At 36.4% G+C, this 22,315-nt stretch overlaps 1 protein-coding gene across 1 annotated transcript; it reads left to right on the forward strand.

Annotated features, from left to right (window-relative positions):
- Positions 1–8,558: 8,558 nt before the first annotated feature.
- Positions 8,559–21,332, forward strand: LOC311073146 (alpha-2,8-sialyltransferase 8E-like; the record flags this gene model as incomplete). The annotated part of the gene is made up of 6 exons (XM_084098629.1): positions 8,559–8,638; positions 8,830–8,987; positions 13,264–13,376; positions 14,335–14,447; positions 14,730–14,813; positions 20,870–21,332. The coding sequence occupies 6 exons, from the start codon at positions 8,559–8,561 to the stop codon at positions 21,330–21,332; spliced, it is 1,011 nt and encodes a 336-aa protein (XP_083954755.1).
- Between the last annotated feature and the right edge of the window lie 983 nt (positions 21,333–22,315).

The following is a 22,315-nucleotide window of genomic DNA, read 5'->3' on the forward strand; positions in this document are numbered from 1 at the left end:
GAAATATTGTCATTATTCAGCTCAACTTAGTTCAATGTTGATTCGATTTATTTGAAAACAATGTGAATGTTGCAAAGCTCATCTCTGTAACTCCTTTCATTAGAAAATTAGCATGTTTTGGCAAAATAAATATTTGTCATTTAGCTCCAATCACATTTAGCTATTTTTCAGTTTTTCTTAACCAAAAGAAAACATCTCTCTGAATAAAACACGTATTTTATTTATATATATATATATAGAGAGAGAGAGAGAGAGAGAGAGAGAGAGAGAGAGAGACTTTTTCAACCATAGAAAACCTTAAAGAAAAGGCTTTATGTACTAAGACAGTTTTAAGAAGACCAAATTCAGTCATGTCACTTGACCCCTCCCATCTCTGACCCAAACACTCTGAAAGAGGTTAAAAAAAAAACCTCTCTCTCTTTCTCTCTGAAAGCTGCACCTGTATCCTCCCTTACACAGACATGTTACAGAGGAATATGGCGTATATTAAGTGGATCTTGAGGCTGTTTGCTGTTTTAATCATATTGAATTGCGTGGTTTTGGTCTATTACAAGAACCACAACACCTCTGGGTAAGTAATACATTTGATCCTAATGATTTTACAGATGATAGCAATCTCCATCAACAAAAAGGGAACCCGTCGGCTTTTTGTTTATTGCAAACAAGAAGCTCTGTTATCAACAAAAGTTTATGATACTTAATCATGATTTATCCATCAATATAATTTTCAATGTTTTAAATTTTCATTGGTTTATGAATTCTGCCCAAATACAATTAGTAGAAGTTAAAAAGCCTAAGGTTAACAAACTGGGTGAAAGGTTGCCTAACTAGTTTGCTCCATTTTTCTAAAATTTTTCTTCATTTTTTTCTACTTTCTTAGTAGCCATAGTAGCAAACTACACTTTCACATGCATATGACATTTCACTACGCACTGAAATTGCGTAGGCACCTCTTGAAATCGTTGTCATTCTTATTTTTCTTCTTCTTCTTTATGGAAGTCTATAGCAGCCCATAGAACCGCTTGCGGGAAAATTATGAAATTTGGCACACTGATATAAGACAGTCTGAACAGTAAACATAGCAAATTTGGAGTCTCTAACTCAATCCCTCTAGCGCCACCAACTGTCCAAAATTTCACTCATGTTTATGCTAAAAACTTTTGAACCATAAAGAAACACAAATCTTGTTTCCTCTGATTACGTGGCTCAAGACGATTCGATTGGGTGCCTATGATGTCATTTTCTGTCATGGAAATCTTTCCGCCATTTTGAATTCTCAGATACTCCTCCAAGACGGTCGCTCCAATTTTCACGAAAACTAAACCAGATCATCTTCAGACGATGAAGACAAAAAGTTAAGGAATTCAAGTTGATTCGTCAAACCGATCTCAAATACAGCGCAAACTAATTTTACGTAGCGCTTGTGAAAACAGACTTAAGGCTGTATGTCCGCAACGCTTTATCGTATTCAGACCAAACTTGGTACATGTCTTCACAAGCATGACCTGAAGCTACATGCTGCGTTTCGGCGCAGTGCCAACTACTGATCCGGAAATACGAAAAATGGCTATTTTTGCTTATAACTTCTGAACGATTTGTCCAAAAATCATAAAAGTGGTCTCGTTAGATTCAGGGCATCATGCCGAGTTGACTAATATCCAATGTTCCCATATCGCCCATTTTGAATTTTGTACTAAAATGCTGTATTTTACAGGGGGGTAATCCAGCACCCGGAAAGCGTACCATGCCCGGGGGCCGCGATTGGCTAACAAGCCATCACCTGCTGTTAGCATCCCATTGACTCCCATTCATTTTGGCGTCAATTTGACAGCGAATAACTTTACATCTGAGGCGTTTAAAGACTCCATTTGTCCATTGTATATTTCTAAAGAAACACGACAATGTGTAAAAGGCTCCATTACCTTGTATCTTACGTTATGGCCCCGTAGAAGCAGTTTTTGTAAAAATAGGCTAACGATTGCGTCATAACCACGCGACTCTCTGGAAATTACCATATAGACAGGAGGAGAAGCTTGCAGTCAATCGGGGGGACGTGGAGGCATAAAGTCCGATAAAGTCAAGGGAGAAGCCCATAGAGAGTCATAAAGTTGCTCCTGCTCCTAGCTCATGGACAGCTCCTACTCACGCTCTCCGCAAGATTCAGAAGGGAATGATTCAGATTTCTCTTGGCACAGCTACTAGAAGACTTACAACTGTCAGACAGGTTGCTCACGTCACATCTACGTCATCAAGCTCAGTTTGAGTCTGTGCAGTACGCTCAGCCATCAGGAAGTGAGTGCTTCTAATTTGCGTCACTTTTCTCTGTTGAATCCTATGGGGTCGCTGTGTCCATTTCTTTTACTGTCTATGGTATTTTATGAACACATGAACGTATCGTTACGAAACTCAGTATGGGTCATCAATACGATGCCCTGAAGGAGCCTGAAAAGTTTTGAACCTGCGCCACCTGGTGGTAAAATGTATTTTTCAAATGCTTATAACTCTAGGTGTAGTTGACTTATTTTCACTCAAATCATCTCCTTAGGTTTCTGAATCCTTGTCGAATCCAAAGATTCCAAACATGCTAGGTTTTGCCTTACTGTTTTTGTAGCATTGTAATTTAGCACTTAAAAAACATTTGCCAATATCTTCAAAACCGTTAGACCGATCGAGGCGAAACCACCGTAGGAAGTTTGGAAACATGGGTCGTTGGCTAAATACTAATACCCAAATGTCAAAATATTAATAGTAAGTGGCAAGAAAATGCAAACAAAGTCAGGTGTTGGTCATTTTTTATATGTTTATACATATAAATGTCTATAACTCCAAACGAAATGAGATATTTTCACCAAATTTGACACACCCATGTATGGGCTCACTATGAGGACACTCTTGTTGGCGCTATAATAGAACAAAACATGAAATTGCTATTGACTTCAATACAGTATTGTGATATAAAATGCTATACTTAACGAATGCATTGGTGTCACTTACATTCACTAAAATATTGAAACGTTATCGATACTGATTCAAAACGCCAGTGCCAGTGATTGAATGTCAAAGCAAACTGGAAGTTTTGATTGGTTTTGCACCCGATTCAGACCTGTCTGCTATTGGCTGAAGTGCAGGGCTTTTTCACGGTTTGAAAAGGTCCATGGCACTTTTCTGTGTTTTAATCCCCATAATGTCTTTGGTCCTCTCACTTACCCTTCTTTGCTTTTGCCCTTCTTGCAATCAAATGATCTCACTTGGACTTCATTTTCAAAATTATTAATAAATCAATCGCTCTCGGCAACAGGGATTGCTTATGTTTGCTCAGCATAGCGTCAAACATGACAATTTAACCAGACATCATCTGACATTCACACACTCACACAAAACACAGCATAACAAGTGATTTATATAAGCTATTTTTTGTAGGCCGGTCATTTTTGACCAGGAACACCACATGTGTGACTCTGTGCCAATTTTTAAAAAAAAAAAGGTTTTTCAAAACAAACTTCCTGGTGAAACATTAAAGTGGACTCGTGTGATTTTTCATATTTTATTTAATATTTCCAAAATCATTCAAAAATAATGCTTTTTTACTAAAAAAATTAGATGCCTACTCTCAGATAAATGAGGACTATGATTAATCAGATGCAAAAATAAATATAAAACTAGTCCTAATTGAAAGAGAACAAGTTGACAAAAAGATTGAATCCAATATTGGGTGATGATATAGCATAACAAGTGTATCATAGGAACCCGCCCCAGACCCCCAGACTAGAGTGTTACCAGTCCTAATCATATCAGCATAACTATTCAAAGAATGGGACTGGAGCTCCAAGAGCCATTAAAGACAAAAGGTGAAAGTCTCAGTAATCTGACTCATTTGACAATAAAGAGAACAGGACTGACAGGAATCTCTTGCTGGAAACTTTTCTTAACCCCTTAGCTGTCACCCCCCTTTTTGAGAATGGACATTAAAATGCACTATTCTTAAATGGTTGTAATTCAAGAATGCTTTGGAGTATAGACCCAAGTTTGGTCTTGTTTTAAAGGGAAAAAAATGCAGATTATTTATAAATGCAGAGGTGAAAGCACTTCAAAAAATTAAAGTATGAAAAAGTTATGGAAGTTTAAATTTACATTAAATCAAATATAATTTATTTAATATTTTTCTTTTATATAAAATATATATTTTACAAAATATGTTTTACAAAAAAATTACTATAAAATCAAAGCTATATATCTAACCAAGTTGTGTTCCAAATTTGAAGTTGATAGGTAGGTGATTCTCTGCAATCACTCTGTTAAGTTGTCTAAATGTATTTTTGTAAATGGGTCAATGACGTATAAGGATTTTCGACAGGTCAATTTTAAAATACAAAAATTGTTCAAACAATTGTACACCTAAATGTTGTGTACACCTAAATTCATTAAAAAAAAATAATTTAAGTGATTTTAGTGTTTTTTCATCTAGATGAATTGTCCGTAGCCTTAAAAAATGTCATGTGGTGCGACTGTGATTTATCTTTAAATTAATTAATTTCCTTAACATGCTTAAACATTTTTTTTACAAGTTCTTAGTAATTAAAGTGTTTAGAAACCAAGTTTTGCATTTCTTTTGAGTTTTTTGTTCTATAATTTCTGAGTTGCCTTCTTAAATCTAGTTAACAGACTTTTCCTGTAAATCACATAAAACTGATATAAATGTTTTAAAAATATCATTTACTAAAGCATACTGTATCAGTGATTCATATTTCAGCCACAGAAATAAGATATTTTATTTTACATTTAATACAGTGATTACTTTTATTGGCCGCACCACATGATAAGTGGTCGCTCCAAATGACACGAAGACCTTATATAGTTAAAAATCTATTTAAAGAGATCAATGAACAATACATTTTATACAAAAAAAATGATTTAAACCAGATTTCATACAAATTTCACAGAATTTTCCTGAACATAAACTTTTTTTTAAAATAAAAATCACATCACAAACACAAGTGCACCATTTCTTTTAACTTGACTTAGAATTTCTTTCTAACAAATAATAATGTTATAGATATAAATTATTTCATAAAATTATTGTATACAGGTAACATTTGGGGTCAATAGTTTTTTTAAGTAATTAATACTTTTATTAATCAAGGACACATTCAGTTGATAAAAAGTGACAGTAAAGATATTTAGGCTATAATGTTACGAAATATTCTATTTCAAATAAATGCTGTTCTTTTGAACTTTCTATTCATCAAATAATCCTGACATATAAAATGTATCAGAGTTTCCACAAAAATATGAACATTGATAATAATCAGAAGTGTTTCTTGAGCAGCAAATCATTAGTGTCCCTGGATCACAAAAACAGTCACAAGTTGCACAGGATATATTTGTGGCAATAGCCAACAATACATTGTATGGGTCAAAATTATCGATTTTTCTTTTATTCCAAAAATCATTAGGATATTAAATAAAGATCATGTTTCATATTTTGTAAATGTCCTACCATAAATATATAAAATATTTATTTTTGATGAGTGAATATAGCAATATCGCAAACATAAATGGACAACTTTAAAGGCGATTTTCTCAATGTTTCGATTTTTTTGCACCCTCAGATTCCAGATTTTCAGTTGTATCGGCCAAATATTGTTCTATCTTAACAAACCATACATCAATGGAAAGCTTATTTTTTCAGCTTTCATATGATGTATAAATCTCAATTTAAAAAAATTGACCCATGTGACTGGTTTTGTGGTCCAGGGTTACATATTAGAATGATTTCTGAAGGATCATGTGACACTGAAGACTGGATTAAAGATGCTGAAGATTAAATTTAGCTTTGATCACAGGAATAAATTACAGTTTACTATATGTTCACATAGAAAACAGATATTTTATACTGTAATAATATTTCACTCTTCTCCTGTCAAGGTACTCCGCTCTTGCTGCAGGGTCAGAATTTTTTCGCTTGGCAGTGGCATCTGTAAAATAGATTCAAATAGTTTTAAATAAATAAATAGGCAATAATAAATACACTACTAATAAATGCATAATTACTAAACTGAAATAACATGCTCTAATTTTTTGTTGTTGCATTTTTCTCATATTGTACAAAGAGTAAACAAACTTGAAATATATGAAGAAAATATCCCAAATTGCATAAAAATCTGTTCCAAAATCTATTCCAAATTACTACTGTACCAAATATTAACATTGATTTTCTCAGGTGTTCAAATACTTATTTGCAGCTGAATCATACAAATAAATAGTTAAAAAAACATATATTGTGATTTCTGGATTTTTTTTTTTTAGATTATGTCTCTCACAGTGGACATGCACCTACGATGACAATTTCAGACCCCTCCATGATTTCCAAGTGGGAGAACTTGCAAAATAGCAGGGTGTTCAAATACTTATTTTCCTCACTGTATATACATATTAATAAATATATATATAAATAATCCAAATATAAATGAAAGTCAAAAGCACATTTTTAGTACATAGTCATACCTGGAAACAAATCCTGTTCAAATAGGCTATATGGCTATAAAAAAATATATATATATATTTTTCCACAATTGTTTTATACATGCAAATTTTATAATATCCAAGGTAAACATTTCTAGTAATTGTGCAGTTAATTCTCATACTGTATTTTCAGAAAGTTTTGGAATATATCCTCTCCCCAAATGTGTCACTTATAAAAAACAATAATAAATAATTTAATGAGAAGGCTTATATTGACCTATTAAGATTTTTTTTACATCTACCTTGTAAATATATATTTTTTGCTATTTTATTAAAAAGTGTTCACATGTAAATCAACAACAATTACAATTTTAACAATATTTCAAGTGTAATCTTTCTTTTTTTAAAGTATACATTTTATCATACGTATTTCAAAGTTAAGGATTCATTAGTTTGATAATAGCCTACATTGGAACAGACATTAACATCTTAGTTGATGAGTTTATTTTTGACAAAACATACTATATATTTAACATATGAGCAGAAACTGGCAAACAAAAGCTTATTTGATGTGGCAGTAGTCTATTTTACAGTAAAAACTTTATAATCTATCCAAAACTAGTCAACGAAATGTTGTCTTTCATATTTCGTCTGTAACATCACAACAGTGCACCTGTGCCGTTCATCATTCACACACAGAAACGCGATTCAAATTTAAACAGTCTTTTTGCAGTTTACAGACACTATTCCATATCGCGATTAGAACAGAGCACTTAAGAAAAGAAAAAAAACGTACTATTCACAATCCTCAGCGGGATCTGTTGCTCCTCTAAATTAAACAAGCACTTCTGAGGTAAATTTCCCAGGATTATTCCTCACAGCCTCGCAAGAAGACATAAAGTACAATAATCTGATTAAACTTGATGTGTTGTATTGAGTTGATGTGGTCGTTGATAGGTTTGCATGGATTGGGCTCAGATCATTTGCGTTTGAATAGCACGCTCTCCGTGGGCGTGTTCACATTAACTGATAATGAACTAATGAGCTGAAATGAGAAGGACTGACATCTCTCTCTTTTCATATAGATTACATAAACAGAGAATATTTGTTTTCATTTCGAATTAGATAATTTAAAAGTACTTTAAAGATTTTAAAGATATGTGAATCACACCTAATATTAAAATTGAATCAAATAAACATCTTTACATTCACCCCCAGGGTCCAGAAACCATTTTATACATTTTAAAGTAAGCCCTACAAACCACCATTTCAAAACTGCATTTAGCAGGAATATTAAAGGGATACTTCACCGATTAGCATTAAGCTTTGTATCAGTAGAAACCCAGTAGTATTTTCGAATGACCGTGCTTCCCTCCCTCATGTCCCCCTGAGACGAGAGATTTCTGTATTGTGTGTCTGGAAAAAAAACTTAGATGACGCAAAAATCTTCATTTTGCATAATCTGAGGCTTTTTTTGGCCAGAGGCGAGAGACTACAGCCAGTAGGAGGAGCTTGTTCCGCATGTTTTCAACCCGCCCATAGGGGGATCTCACGATAAAATGCCGTCTTTTCAGTTTCGAGTCAGCTAGTAGCCTATTGTATCATTTCTTCCAATACTGCCCTCTGTAACCGGTAGGCGTGGCTTGGGAGTGGCCTCATATAGGGCAGCGAAGAAAGTGCATTCTGGGAGTTGTTGTCTTTCATCCAAATGAGCCAAAAATTTATTTTCTGGCTTTTCTCAGTCTAGAAGGCACCAACTTCTAAAATAATTTCACATTTCTACTACATAAATTACCCATTCAATACACATTCATCTTTCCAGCTGTGAAATATCCCTTTAATTTTGTCTAATATTGTTATGAGTGTGTTTGTGAGATGTTTGTTGTTCTTTTTCATGAGAGATGAGACGGGAGATGTTTCACAGTTGCGCTGCACAACAGTCCGTAAGATATTTTCCATCATCACTCCAGCAAGGTTAGTCCAATTTCATTTCCATGCCTTTTCACACATTATATCAATGTTTTCATCAATTGACAGCTAACATCCTACAGATAATTTCTCTCATTATTTATGATAGCAGTAATTTTAGTACTGATATGACGAGCTTCTCTGAGAAAGTCTCTGAGTTACTGACCTGCCCATACAAGTCCAATATCACCCAAAAAGAGCTGAATAGGTGAGTGGATCTTCCTCTCTGTCTCTCTCTCATGTAAACATGCTTGGTTCAATTAATTTATTCACCATTTCACACATCAACACACACTGACTCTGTTTCAAAAGCTACTAAGGTGCTGCCTTCAGCATATTGGCAGCTACTTATTTTACCATTTACTGCACTTTGTTATCCTTCTCGTTATTTCCCTTTAGTCTCACACATTCACAGAAAATAGCTTACTTCCGCATTGGAAAAAAAGGTGGATATATAACCGTGTTTCCACCGCAGGAACTTCCCCTGGAACTAGGGACTTTGGGTTGGTACTTGGTGTGTTTCCAGCGCAGGAACCAGGGTCTAAATGAAGTTCTGGGTAAAAATCCCTGCTCGCAAAGTAGTACTTTTTCAAAGTTCAGGAACTTTTGGGGATGGGACTGTTAGGCCGCTGTCGGTAGCCTAAAAGAGGCCTAGAAATAGGGTTTCGTTCCACCAAGTGGGGCACTAACTACTTTTTTTTATATTTAACATCAGAAATATATAGAGATTCCTTAGGAAAAAGTTATCCACACACAACCTTTTTTTTTTTTTTAGAAGTTTTTGAGAAAAATGATGCTAAAGGTGCCCATTTTGAAAAAAGGGAAAACATAGGGAATTTTGCACTTTCAAACCTGTTTATCATATAAACCCAAAAATGCCGAATTACCACTTGAAGTACAAAATAAACCAGTTTGAAATGTGTTATATACCTGAAGTTGCTATCTAGGGACAGTAAACATGATAAGATTATTAAGAAAACTTCTACTGTAGCATTAACATCCCAATTACTTCTCATTATGTTGTTCCAATTCAAAGGTAATATTTGAGGTAAAATCTGAATAACAAATAGAATTAAGCCAAAATATAATAATATTCAGAGCTGCCAACTCTCACGCAATCACCGTGAGACACACGCACGCTCTCACGCCACACATCCATTTTCTCACGCACAGAAAAATCGCGAAGCAAAGAGGACATGGAGACCAACAGACTAGACAGAGCAGGTTAGTTATGATATGAAAAAAATCTCAGCTCTCAGATTCTGTCAATTTTATTACGAAATTCAAACAATAAATACCGTTTTGGCGTTTGTAATTGTGACGCGACAGATCCCTAGTGGCACGTGAACCGATCATCTCTAGCTAATAGTAAATAAACACGAATGAACAATGTTGAAAGAAACATTACAGCTTACCGAAATGTATATTCTTCATACATAATATCGATCAATCAATCAAACAAACAAAGGGGTCAATAAAACAGCTGGAGAACAATTATGTCACATAACATTTACCTCAGGAAAGCCATTTAATGACCATAATATAGGCACGTTATAGTTGGCTAGAAAAAGAGCTATAGAGAGTATTTTGCTAAATATGTGTACTATATTACATATTTATTATATTTGTACTTATATCATTAAATAAAGTTGTTATTATAATAAAAAACGCATTATATTTAATTTGAGTTATTTTTAACCTTAAATACTACCAGCTGATAGGGCTGTCTGTATGTAGCCTAGCCTATGTATTTTTTTTCTTGAGAAAAATTAACGCCTATCTTGTGTACCTAATATTTATCCAAATGAGTCAGTATTAAATCAAATTACAAGAATTGAATTGAAATCGTGAAATTTGTTTCAAGAAATTTGTAAAAAAAAAAAAAAAAACGTAGCTTACCAGAAATTTTACCATATAAACACTGTAACATGTTGTCACTAAACCTAATAAAATTCAGTTTAGTTACTAAAATGTTTTGTCAATCACAATACACTTATTGTGATGCAAGTTTTTTTTGCAAACCCCCCCTAATCTCCCCAAATCTCACTCCAAGTTAAACTCAAAAGTATTAAAAAAAAAAAAAAACTTTTAAAAATGACACATTTAATGGTGAATTGTTAATTTGCATACACGAGCAGTAACTGCACTATATGTACATATTCACAGGAATGATTATTGTAAACAAGATTTAATTTTGATTTATTTATTTACCTACCCATCTCTCTCTCACACACACACACACACACACACACACACACACTAACCCGACCCCTAAACCTACCCATCTCTCTCTCTCTCACACACACACACACACACTAACCCGATCCCTAAACCTACCCATCTCTCTCACACACACACACTAACCCGACCCCTAAACCTACCCATCTCTCTCACACACACACACTAACCCGACCCCTAAACCTACCCATCTCTCTCTCTCTCTCTCACACACACACACACACACACACACACACACTAACCCGACCCCTAAACCTACCCATCTCTCTCTCTCTCTCTCACACACACACACACACACACACACACACACACACTAACCCGACCCCTAAACCTACCCATCTCTCTCTCTCTCTCTCTCTCTCTCTCTCACACACACACACTAACCCGACCCCTAAACCTACCCATCTCTCTCTCTCTCTCTCTCTCTCTCTCTCTCTTTGTCCAGGAGGGCAACATTAGCAATAGCTAACGTTAGCTCCGTAGTGTCCGTTTTGAGCCATTCCTACGCACATTGCTTGATTTTTTCCCATCGGACTTCAGTAAAGGGCTGCGGACCTTTCCCACCATCTTTTCCGACATGAAGAATACACTTTACGGGTGTTAATCGAGCTTGATCGCCGCTATCAGATGAAGATGCGCTGCTTACGTCCTCCTCCATGTTTACATGTGCGTAGTGATATTGGCTTGATTTCGGCTCTGACCTACTTACATTTTCGATGCTGATTGGTTGAAAATCTAGCTCAACAGTTTTATATCTCTCAATACGCAGTCAATATAGTGCGCCAATAAATTACACTTTTCTCATTAACTGCAGGATAATGCGTGGAGAACTTTTTGCTTGGATACCTTTTATTAACGTTGAACATATTGAGCAAAAGAAAAAGTAGTGCCCCATTTGTCGGAATGAAACTGAACGATACAGCTCACGTACAGCGGCCTATGTGGCCTGTATAAATATCACTGCCCCACTGTCTGCGAGTACGTCTCTTTGGCCCCATTGGTGCAGTGTCTGGGGTTATGGCTAGCGCTCCCCAGCCCGTCCTGCTGGCTCATTCGCACCATCAGACTTGGCTATGCGTTTCAGGTCGCTTGGCGTCCCCCTAAGTTCAGGGCCGTCCAGTTTACCTATGTGCAGGATGCGATCAAGCTGGTCCCTCCAGTTGTTACAAAGGGTTTTACAGCCCTTACTTCACTGTACCCAAGAATAGCAGTGGGTTAGGGCCAATCTTGGACCAGTGAGTTCTGAACCGGGCCCTTGACCAGCCACCGTTCCAAATGTTGACGCAGAAACACATTTTCAGATGCAACACCAATATTAGTTTGCAGCGATCGACCTGAAGGACGCATACTTTTATGTCTGGATTCTCCCCTCAACACAGGCCTTTTCTACGCTTTGCGTTCAAGGTTCGAGCATATCAGTACAAAGTCCTACCCTTTGGGTAAAAAAATTTCCAGATAATTTCGGTGGAAATGCGGTTTATGCGTGATCTCAATCGTGAAGATTGACTTTTCACAGATTCATTATGCGTCAGGAAGCTCACGCTGCAGACTGACTGTCATGAATGCGCTCATTTTTCTCAATCCCCTGTGGATTACAGGTAATAATGTTTCTTGCACAGAGCGATCATTTCACTTCATAAGACCCCATTGTATCGTCAGGAGCCACGGGTATTGATTTTTTTTTTTAACTCTCAAAGTGATGAATAAAAAATGTGAAGAAAAAATGTGGGGGGGGGGAAAGGTTCAGTACAATGTACTTGTAATTGTGTTGATGTTGTATTACAGGTTTGGTGGTATGGTTAGGTTTTTTATGCATTACAGCTGTAATTACATGCAGGGATTTTTATATTTTTTATATTTGTACAATGAAAAAACATGCATGTACACATAAGTGCATTGTATCAAATTATTTATTTCAATCTAAGTAGTTCAACCACTTCATATAAAGTGGCACCCAAAAAGCACAGACACTTAAAATAAATATAAATATCTCCTTTTGTGTTCATTCAAGAAAGAGGGTGATGACAAAAAAAAATTATGTTAGGATAAACTATTCTTTTAAAATCCTGCAGGAAGCTCACTAGTTTGTAGTTTATGGAAAAGAGTGATAGACAATATGCCAGTACATTGTTGTAACACATGCATGTAGACAGGCAGATGAAGACAAGGATGAATAAATTTCCAACACACGGTTTAATAGAATAATCCCAACAGGTATGAGTCTAAACAGGCAGCAGGGTACACACACATAACTTGAAACGTAGACCGAACAGAGAATGAATGTGAGGGATGAACTTATAAAGCAAACACAAACGAGGATAATTAATAGAACACAGCTGACACGGATGAACTAATAATGACTGTATCCAAGGAGATAGATGAGTGGCGGGAATCTGAACAAAGACATGTGACAAATGACAACAACCTGAAAGTCCATGAAAACAACACTAAACATAATCTGACAATTGCAGGGCAACATTTGCTATTTTAAATTATACATTTTAAGCATTATATGTATTTAATTTATTTTTCTCTCTTGCTCTCTCTTCCTCTCTCCATAAAGAGTATTGTTGCGTTTTTGTTGTAATGCCTCAGGCCATTTATACCTGACGAAGCAAAACACAGCCGTGCATCAAATAATTCCCTATGAGTCTGACGTATATCCCAACTACACAATGAATGCAGCACTTCACAACATGCTACCTGAGGTATGTGTCATATACAGCCAAAATAATCACCAGCTTCCTAAAATATGAACTCTTTTAAACTTAGTAGTATATTTATATTTATACAGGCCACAGTGATAGAAAATGTATATAATGGGCCCTATCATATACCTAGCGCAATGCGGCGCCAGGCGCAAGTGTTTTTTGTTAGTTTCAGCCCGACGCAGTTTTCATTTTCACGTCCTGTGCCACATTGTTTAAATAGCAAATGCATTTGCACCCATTTGTTCACCCCTGGACGGCTGGTCTGAAAACGAGGTGTGTTCAGGCGCATTGTTGGCGCGTTGCTATTTCGAGGAAACTGAAATAGACTGTGCCATTGAGCAACTGAAACCTGGTCTAAAGTCAATGGAGCAATATTTTTTTTAAATTATTATTTGATTATTTAAAGAGCGCGTTAGTAATGTGTGCCTATAGGCAGGTCTACAACACGAGAACACTCAGCTTATTACACACTCTGCTTATTACACACACAGGGACGCACAGCAGCACACAAACTAGCCAAATATAAAAAATAAAAGGATAACAATGTAAAAGATTAATATTGTGTACATAAAGATATGATGGAATCCGGCTTGTCCCATAGATCTTCTGCTTGCGCTTTAACCTCGCGCACAGGCAAATCCGTTTCCTCTCTGAAGAAGCGTTCAGTCTTTCCGCTTACAAATCCACCATGGCGCGAGCACAACTGGCTTTTAAAGGGAATGGGAGATGAGACTCTGATTGGTTTATTGCATGTTACGGCCAAAGCACACCCTTTACTCATTAAGATAATAGGAACAACCCTTTTAGGCCGCCGACCATTTTTCCTGTCATTAAACTAGCAAAAGTGGATTCGGACACGCCATAAGTGCACTTGCGCCGTGCGCTTTAGACCATGCACTTAGATCATTAAAACAGAGCCCAATGTGTTTAATGGACTCATTGATTTGGTCTGAAGGCCTTTCCCTGGAGTGAGCGTCGTCTGGGTCGATGTGCTGTGGTGGGCAGTGGAGGGATTCTGAAGAACAGCAATTGTGGAAGAGAGATTGATAGCGCTGACTATGTCATCAGGTACTACCCATCTGTTGCACTCTACACAGAAAGTGTATAAAAGTAGCAACTAACTTGACTACATTTTTGAGTATGTTAGCCCAGCTTAGTTTCTGAATGACAGCAAAGGTCAGTTCAACAACCCCCACATTTTAGTGGAATGTTTGGTAAAGCAGGGTGTAGCAATGATGAAGTACTCGTCTCTTTCAGGCATTAGTCTTTTGTTGAAAGGCTTTGTTGTTTTGTGCAGTACTCTCTGGCATTTGATCAATCTTAACCAATGAACTTTTCCGTTTGTTGCAGGTTTAATATGGCACCCGTTAATGACAGTGATGTTGGGCTAAAGACTGATTTAATCACAGTCAATCCCAGTCAGATCCGGAGAGGGTGAGAAACCATTTACAAAAGAATATACACAATTTAAACATTTTATAGTTTATATATATTTTTTATATTATGTTCTTGATAGTGAATCTAAAACTTAGTGAGCTGCTTACGAAGGTTAAATGTTAAAGATATAGTTCACTCAGAAATTTAAATTCTGTCATGATTTTCAACGATAACTCAGAACTTTTACTACTGTGAGCTATGAGGCTGTTATCAATGGTAAATGCCTCGGGTCAGCAACCTTATGGCACGCGGACGGATCATTACTGAAGCGAATGGTTTTGTCGGGTCTGTATGCTAGCGCAGGTTAAAATCTCACACTGTGGTGAAAATCAAGTTTTTAATGTTGTTTATATGTCAATGTGGTGTTTTAATATGCCTTAAAGTCCCCCTGTAGTCAATCATTGTATCCCTTAAACTTCCTCTTTGATCACCAAAATGGCATATTTAAACTTTTTATTTAGTATGCGTGGATTCATGAATATGCAAATGAGCCCCACCTCCACTCACTCATACTTTCTGCACTGACGTTCTAGCAAGCAAATTTTATTTATATAGCTCTTTTCCAAACAAATCAATGCAGTTCAAAGTGCTTTATAGGCACATAAATTAAAAAGAGAGAGAGAAAAAAAAAATACAAGAATAAAAAATAAAATTTATGAGGATTTATTAAAATTCAGAAAAACATTAAATAATTAAATTAAAAACTATTAATATTAAAAACTAAAAATATTATAGGAAGGCCAGACTAAAGAGATATGTTTTTAAATTTAGACTTAAAACTATTTATATTTTCAGCACGTCTTACTTCTTCTAGAAGGTTATTCCAGAGGCGAGGATCGTAGCGGCTAAAAGCAGCATCACCAAATCTTTTAGTTCTACTGTGTGGTACTATTAAAAGAAAATAATCTGATGATCTGAGAGTCCTTACAGGTTCATATAATGTAAACATTTTTAAAAGATAGTCTGGAGCAAGTCCATGCAGTGCCTTATAAACTAAAAAGGTTTTTAAAATCAACACGAAAACTAACAGGTAACCAATGTAATGATATTAGTATAGGTGTAATGTGTTCTCTCTTCTTGGTCTTTGTCAATACTCGAGCAGCAGAGTTTTGTATTAATTGTAGTTGATTAATTGTAGTCTTTGGTAGGCCAGAAAAGAGGGCATTACAGTAGTCAAGCCTGCTAGTTATAAATGTATGCATTAATTTTTCTGTATTGCTCAGAGAGAGAAATGGTCTTATTTTAGCAATGTTCTTTAGATTATAAAATGCTATTTTAGTAATATTACATACATGCGCTTTAAAATTAAAATCAGAGTCAAAGACAACACCTACATTTTTTACCACTTTGCTTGGGTTTAATCCCAGGATATTTAGTTTAGGGGTAATTTTTTCTCCCTGCGCTTTTGATCCAATTATCAAAACTTCTGTTTTGTCTTTGTTGAGTTGTAAGAAATTTTGCGACATCCAGTCATTTATGTCTTGGATGCAATTTTCAAGTGAATCAATTTGCCCAGTGTCATCAGGAGATAATTCAGCATAACTGTGAAAAGAGATACCATGTAGGTAACATATATAGATTAAAAAGTAGTGGTCCTAAAATTGATCACTGAGGAACTCCACACATTACCATTATGTTCAGAGAAGGTATTATTAATAGATACTACAAATGTTCTTCCGCTAAGATATGATGAAAACCAATTTAAAACGGTTTCAGATAGGCCAACAGACTCGCTAAATCTATTTAAGAGAATCTGGTGATCCACTGTATCAAATGCAGCGCTCAAGTCAAGCAGCACCAGAACTGAAGGCCAATTTCTAGTTTATTCTTATGTCATTTACTACTTTAATAAGGGCGGTCTCTGTGCTATGATGTTTTTTAAAACCTGACTGAAACATCTCTAATATTGAATGTGTATTTAAAAATGTATTCAACTGATTAAAAACAATTTTCTCTAATATTTTACTTAAAAATGCGAGATTTGAAATGGGTCTATAATTACTAGGAGTTAAAATATCTGAATTCCCTTTTTTATGTACAGGTTTTACTAGGGCCAATTTAAGATCACACAGAAAAATGCCAAGCTGTAGGGAGTGATTTACTATCACAAGGATATCATTAGAATTAAAGACCAATTTAAAAAGAGAGGTAGGAATTGGATCAAGTGGACAAATGGATGGTTTTAGTTCTGTTACTACCTTTCTTAGGGTCTCAACATCAACCAAAGTAAACCTTTCCATTTGGAGAGTATTCTGTGCGCTAGGCAAAGGAGGGAGCATAGTAATCTTGTTTTTGTTTACTGAGTAGATTCCTGATCTAATATTTATAACTTTATCTCTGAAGTAGCCAGCAAACTCTTCGCATTTGGAACTTGGTAATGCAGAACTGCAATAAATTTTGTGATTTATTAGTGAATCTATGGTACTAAATAAGAATTGTGGGTTATTAATATTTTCATCACAGGACGATGGTAAAATATTCTTTTCGTAAGTCTTATAATGCATTGTGAAATTTTCTGCTACTTCAGAGGTAATAAAACGTTTTTTAACAATACGTTCAGTTGTGTAAGGCACAGAAGGATCAATACTATTAAAGAAAACACAAAAGTGATCAGATAATGCCAGATCAACAACAGAAGTTAAATTGACGTTTAATCCATATGCTATGACTAAATCCAATGTGTGACCATGTTTGTGGGTCGGTATGTTTACATGCTGTTTAAACGACATTCATTCTAGCAGTTCCAAGAATTCATTTGCTCTGATATCTGACAAATTGTCATCATGTATATTAAAATCCCCAATTAAAACACAGTTGTCATGATTCATATGAATAACAGATAGCATGTCAGACAAATCCTTTATGAAGGGAGATATAGGTAATTTTGGAGATCTGTATAGTGTCACTGCAAGAAGACGTGGTTGGAAGTTTAAAAGAATAGCATTATATTCAGAGGTACTAAATGTCCCTTCCCTTTAGGGTTTTTCTGTAGATTGCTGCAGTCCCTCCACCTTTTTTTCCCTTTCTAGTTGAAAATGAATAAGTAAAGTCGGGTGGACAGGTCTCAATCAGTGTGGCCGGTGCATCTGTGCCAAGCCATGTCTCAGTAAGAAAAAGACAGTCCAAGTTATAATCACTAATGAGATCACTGATACAAAATGATTTGTTTGTTAATGCCCTTACATTAAAAAGAGCCATGTTAATGTTTGTTTTGTTTCCATAGGTGATAATGTGCAGGAACATACTACTGGAATTTTCAGTAAATTGTTCATATTTATTCCCACTGTGTTTTTCTTAGCACTAATGTGACAAACTGATATGATAGGTTTTATAAAATCTTCAGAAGTGCATTTGATAGGTAGTCATGTTAAAATATGTTGTTCGATATGATGTGCAAGCATGTGAGAGCCCCTGTGATTTGGGTGCAGGCCATCCCACCTAAAAAGCTCTGGACGGCCCCAAAACAAATCAAAATGATCTATAAAAATGACCTTGAAATTTCCACATGTAGTTTTTAACCATGAGTTCAAGGAAAGCTGACAACTACATTGTGCACTATCATAGTGTTCGCATTTGCATGTTTTCCAAGCACGTCAGAAAGTTTTGTGTTTATGTCCAGTACCTTAGCTCTGGGAAAACAGTGGATTGCTGCTTTACTTCGGTGGGAAGGGAGTGAAAGTCCCCGGATGATAGAATCACCGATCACCACAGTAGAGACAGGCGATGGCAGTGAAAGTGGAGGAGACGTAGGAGGTAGAGCAATAGGAGTTTGGTCATGAACAGGGGATGAGTCATGAATCAACACCTCAAAACGATTTGCCAGCTTTAGTTCCTGAGTTGGCCACGTTCCACATATTCCTCGTTTTCCTCCGCCAACCACCCGTTTCCATTTTTATCCCCTTGAGCATGGTGTTGAGCAGGAATCAGTTGAGCTTCTCACAACCGGGGCAGTAGCGTTGGAGATCAGTGGTGGTCAGAGTTCCTCTGCCGATGTCCCCTCTTGAACCGGAAGAGTTGATGCGAGAAGTGCCGAGTTTTGCACACCCATGCCAGCAGATCCAATTAATACAGTAGAATTAAAAGTATCTTGTATTTTTGAAGCCTCATTTAAAACGCCGTTTAGCTCAGTCATTCGCGGGAGTTTCATGTGCACGTCGATTAGTTTCTCTTGTAATTCTTTAATCTGGTTACATTTGGAGCAGATCAAATTTTCCACAAAATCCTCTGCACTAGTGATTAAAAACATCTCACAAAGTTCAAATTTTTGAGCCCTCCTGTCCTCAGATGTAGGTTGCTCTGCTGTAGTTTGTTTCGTTACTTGCTCCGCCATAGTCAATTCAAAAACGGTTTGTCATTTCAAGAAGCCTTGAGTAGATGGATCTAGGAATGAGTGCGGTGGAATACAGAGTTGTTCAAAGCTAAACTAAGAATACTAAGTTGTTCAAAGCGTTTCTAAGGATGCTGATTTTTATAAGGCAGACGGAGATGGCGAAGAAGAACATTGTTTGTGTGTAACATTAGCAACACATTATTAATCATATGTGGCTAATCATATGAATTACCATTTGTCTGACGTTGTAGAGAGCGGTACATAAAACGCATTACCATTCTGATACATATAATTATATTATTTGTATAATTCACTCTTCCACTTCTTCTTCTGAATCAATTTCTTGTTCAAACATATATGGCTGAATTAAACCAGTAATTCCACTTGCCATTGTGCAGTGTTTACTACAGTAAAATTGGCCGAGTGGATCAGGCAGTCCAAGCTGGTGTGAGTGAGTGGAGGTGGGGCTAATTTGCATATTCATTAATTCATGTATACTAAATGAAGCAAGGGTGTAGAGTTAAATTCAAGCTATTTTAAGGTATGAAGAAATGTTTTTGACAGGATTGTTTTTTGTCATTTTGGTGATCAAAGTTGAGTTTTAATGGATAGAATAATTGAGGAACTTTATTTAATTAAACATACACCTCTTCAGCTATTGTCATGTGCCAGTGATTATCCCTCCCTACATAGGGTGCCAACCCCTATTATATGCTTTTGTTGAAGCCATCAGCTGCATTATAGGGCTGGGCGATATGACGATACTATCGTATATCGACGATGTCTCGCAAGTATCGTGAAGTCGATTATAACAGTCTGTTTCCAGGCAATAATCATCAATACCAAAAAATGACATTTCTTCCATAGCCCTATAGTTATACACATACAAAATCGATTCTTCTTGATAGCATTCTTTAAGCGCAAGACGCAAGAGGACACGTCTGCATGCACGCTGTTTTCTGTGCAGCGTTGTTGTTTTCTAAGTGACGCACGGCCAGGCCAACCACAGGTAACTAAGGTCATGTATGCTGTAGACTGCTGTGGCTTGGTGATGCTCACAAGTAAGGTAAATAAAACACCTGTAATGATGGTGATAAATTATTTGTTATTAAAGCATAAACATTCACAAACCACTGTTAATTTAACATGAAAGCAAGCATAGGCTACTGCGTGCATGGTTTGGCATGACAAAAATACTGCAAAGTGCGCTCCCTTAATAATTCCTAAAAAGCTGATATCTCAGTTCATCGCGATCTCACAAAGCTCCGTTATTATCAATGAAGCTGAACAATAAATCATTCATAATGTCAACACAACCAAAACAGCTCTGAACGACCGCCCACTTCCATGAAGCACTGCGAATGAATTTCCACAGAATTTCAAATGACATATTTGTATTCATAATATGAATATTTAGCAGTAAACATAACATATATTGATTTTACATATATAATCAATATTTTTAAATCAATTATTTTATATTTCTCTATCGTTTTTAATTCATTTGCCATTCGCAATGTTTTTCACATTGTAGTTCTTTTTCTCATTAAAGTCATTAAGTACACAATCTTGTACTTTTTTGTTTTGTTTTTTTTTCAAATCAAAGTTTGTAATGTGATTTAACCTGTATCTGGTTGATTTTATTCATAACTTACCATTATAATGAAAGAAATTGTTGTTGTATTTGCCTTAATATGTTGGTTGTTTGTGTGTGTCTCTGCAGCTACAGCAATGCTCAAAAGAAACCAGGTCCATTAATGCGGCGTGTGAGTGTCTACGGTAATGCATCTCTGATCATGCCTGCTTTTGCAAGCCCGTTAAACACTCGATTGTCAGTCAGCACTCTCAAAGCGCTCTGGCCTCCCAACCCTGAGATGCGGGTGGTCTTCTTTAGCTCCAGCTACCTCAAGAAATTGGACCATTTTTGGAAAGGGCGTGGCCTGAATGGGAGACGCCTCTCCACAGGTTTTATGCTGATTAATGTTGCACTAGAGCTGTGTGATCATGTGCACGTTTATGGATTCTGGCCGTTTGAGATCAATCTGGAAAAGCAGATTGTTCCACATCACTATTTTGACAACATAGGACCCAAAATTGGTATTCACTCCATGCCTGAGGAATTTCTCCGCTTGCTACAGCTCCACAGCCAGGGGGCGCTAACACTGCACCTGCAGCCCTGCTCATAATCTGCATGGTTTGCATTAGTGATGCGCGGGTCGGCTTTTTTTCCAACCCGCGGGTCCCGCTTTTATGAAATTATTTGGCCCGCCCCAGCCCGCCCCAGCCCGCCCCAGCCCGCCCCGCACCACTGTATCTATTTTTACAACCCGCCCCGCCCCGCACCCGCGATCATTAAATAGACATACTAGGCATTGTAATGTAAATGAAAACAGCCTTTATTTCAGCCTGAAAGTGCTTGGAAACATCGCCATGTAAACTGGCAATAACAGACGATTCTGAATATGAACCATAAATCAGGTCATATTAATAAGATAATGATTTAAGCATTTTCAATATTTACAATGCAGTGTTTGTATTCATCTAATTCATCATTCACCTTTTTTTCTTTTAATTATGTAAAATCCCGACCTCAATTTCTCCCGCACCTCATCTTCCATCTTCACTTTTATTTCTCCGTCTTTGTTGTTGTGGCTGGCGGGGGGAGCTGCTTGGCGCGAGCTGCTTTGCGCGAGCTGTGTCACGTGACGCCAAAGGTTTGGGGAAATCACGCAAGTTGCATTGCTACGGCCTTATCAAAGAACCTACTAAAATATGATTAGATTGATATTCCCAAATATTTAATATAGGCTGGACATTGCATGCAACATATATGGATTTTTATTTTATTTTGTTTTTAATGACCCGCCCCGCAAATAAAGTGACAATTTCTTTACCCGCCGCAACCCGATCCGCGGTTATGAGACGACCCGCGCATTTGCATATAGACTGAACTGTGCTTTGTCTCTCATCGTTATTTTTAATAATAAAAAATAATTCTTTCTATAAAATTTACAGGGGGTAAATGAGCTGTACATGGGCACTTTATTGGCTTGATGTGTACTTGACCTGTTGTGGTTGATTTTAAACAAAAATGTTAATCATTGGTGTTTAATGATTCTGCTATTTCATTTTTGAATAAAATAAAAAGTCTGAGATTTGAAGTACTTTT

This window comes from Abramis brama (genome assembly GCF_963993115.1).
Source record: "Abramis brama genome assembly, chromosome: 22".
Lineage (NCBI taxonomy): Eukaryota > Metazoa > Chordata > Actinopteri > Cypriniformes > Leuciscidae > Abramis > Abramis brama.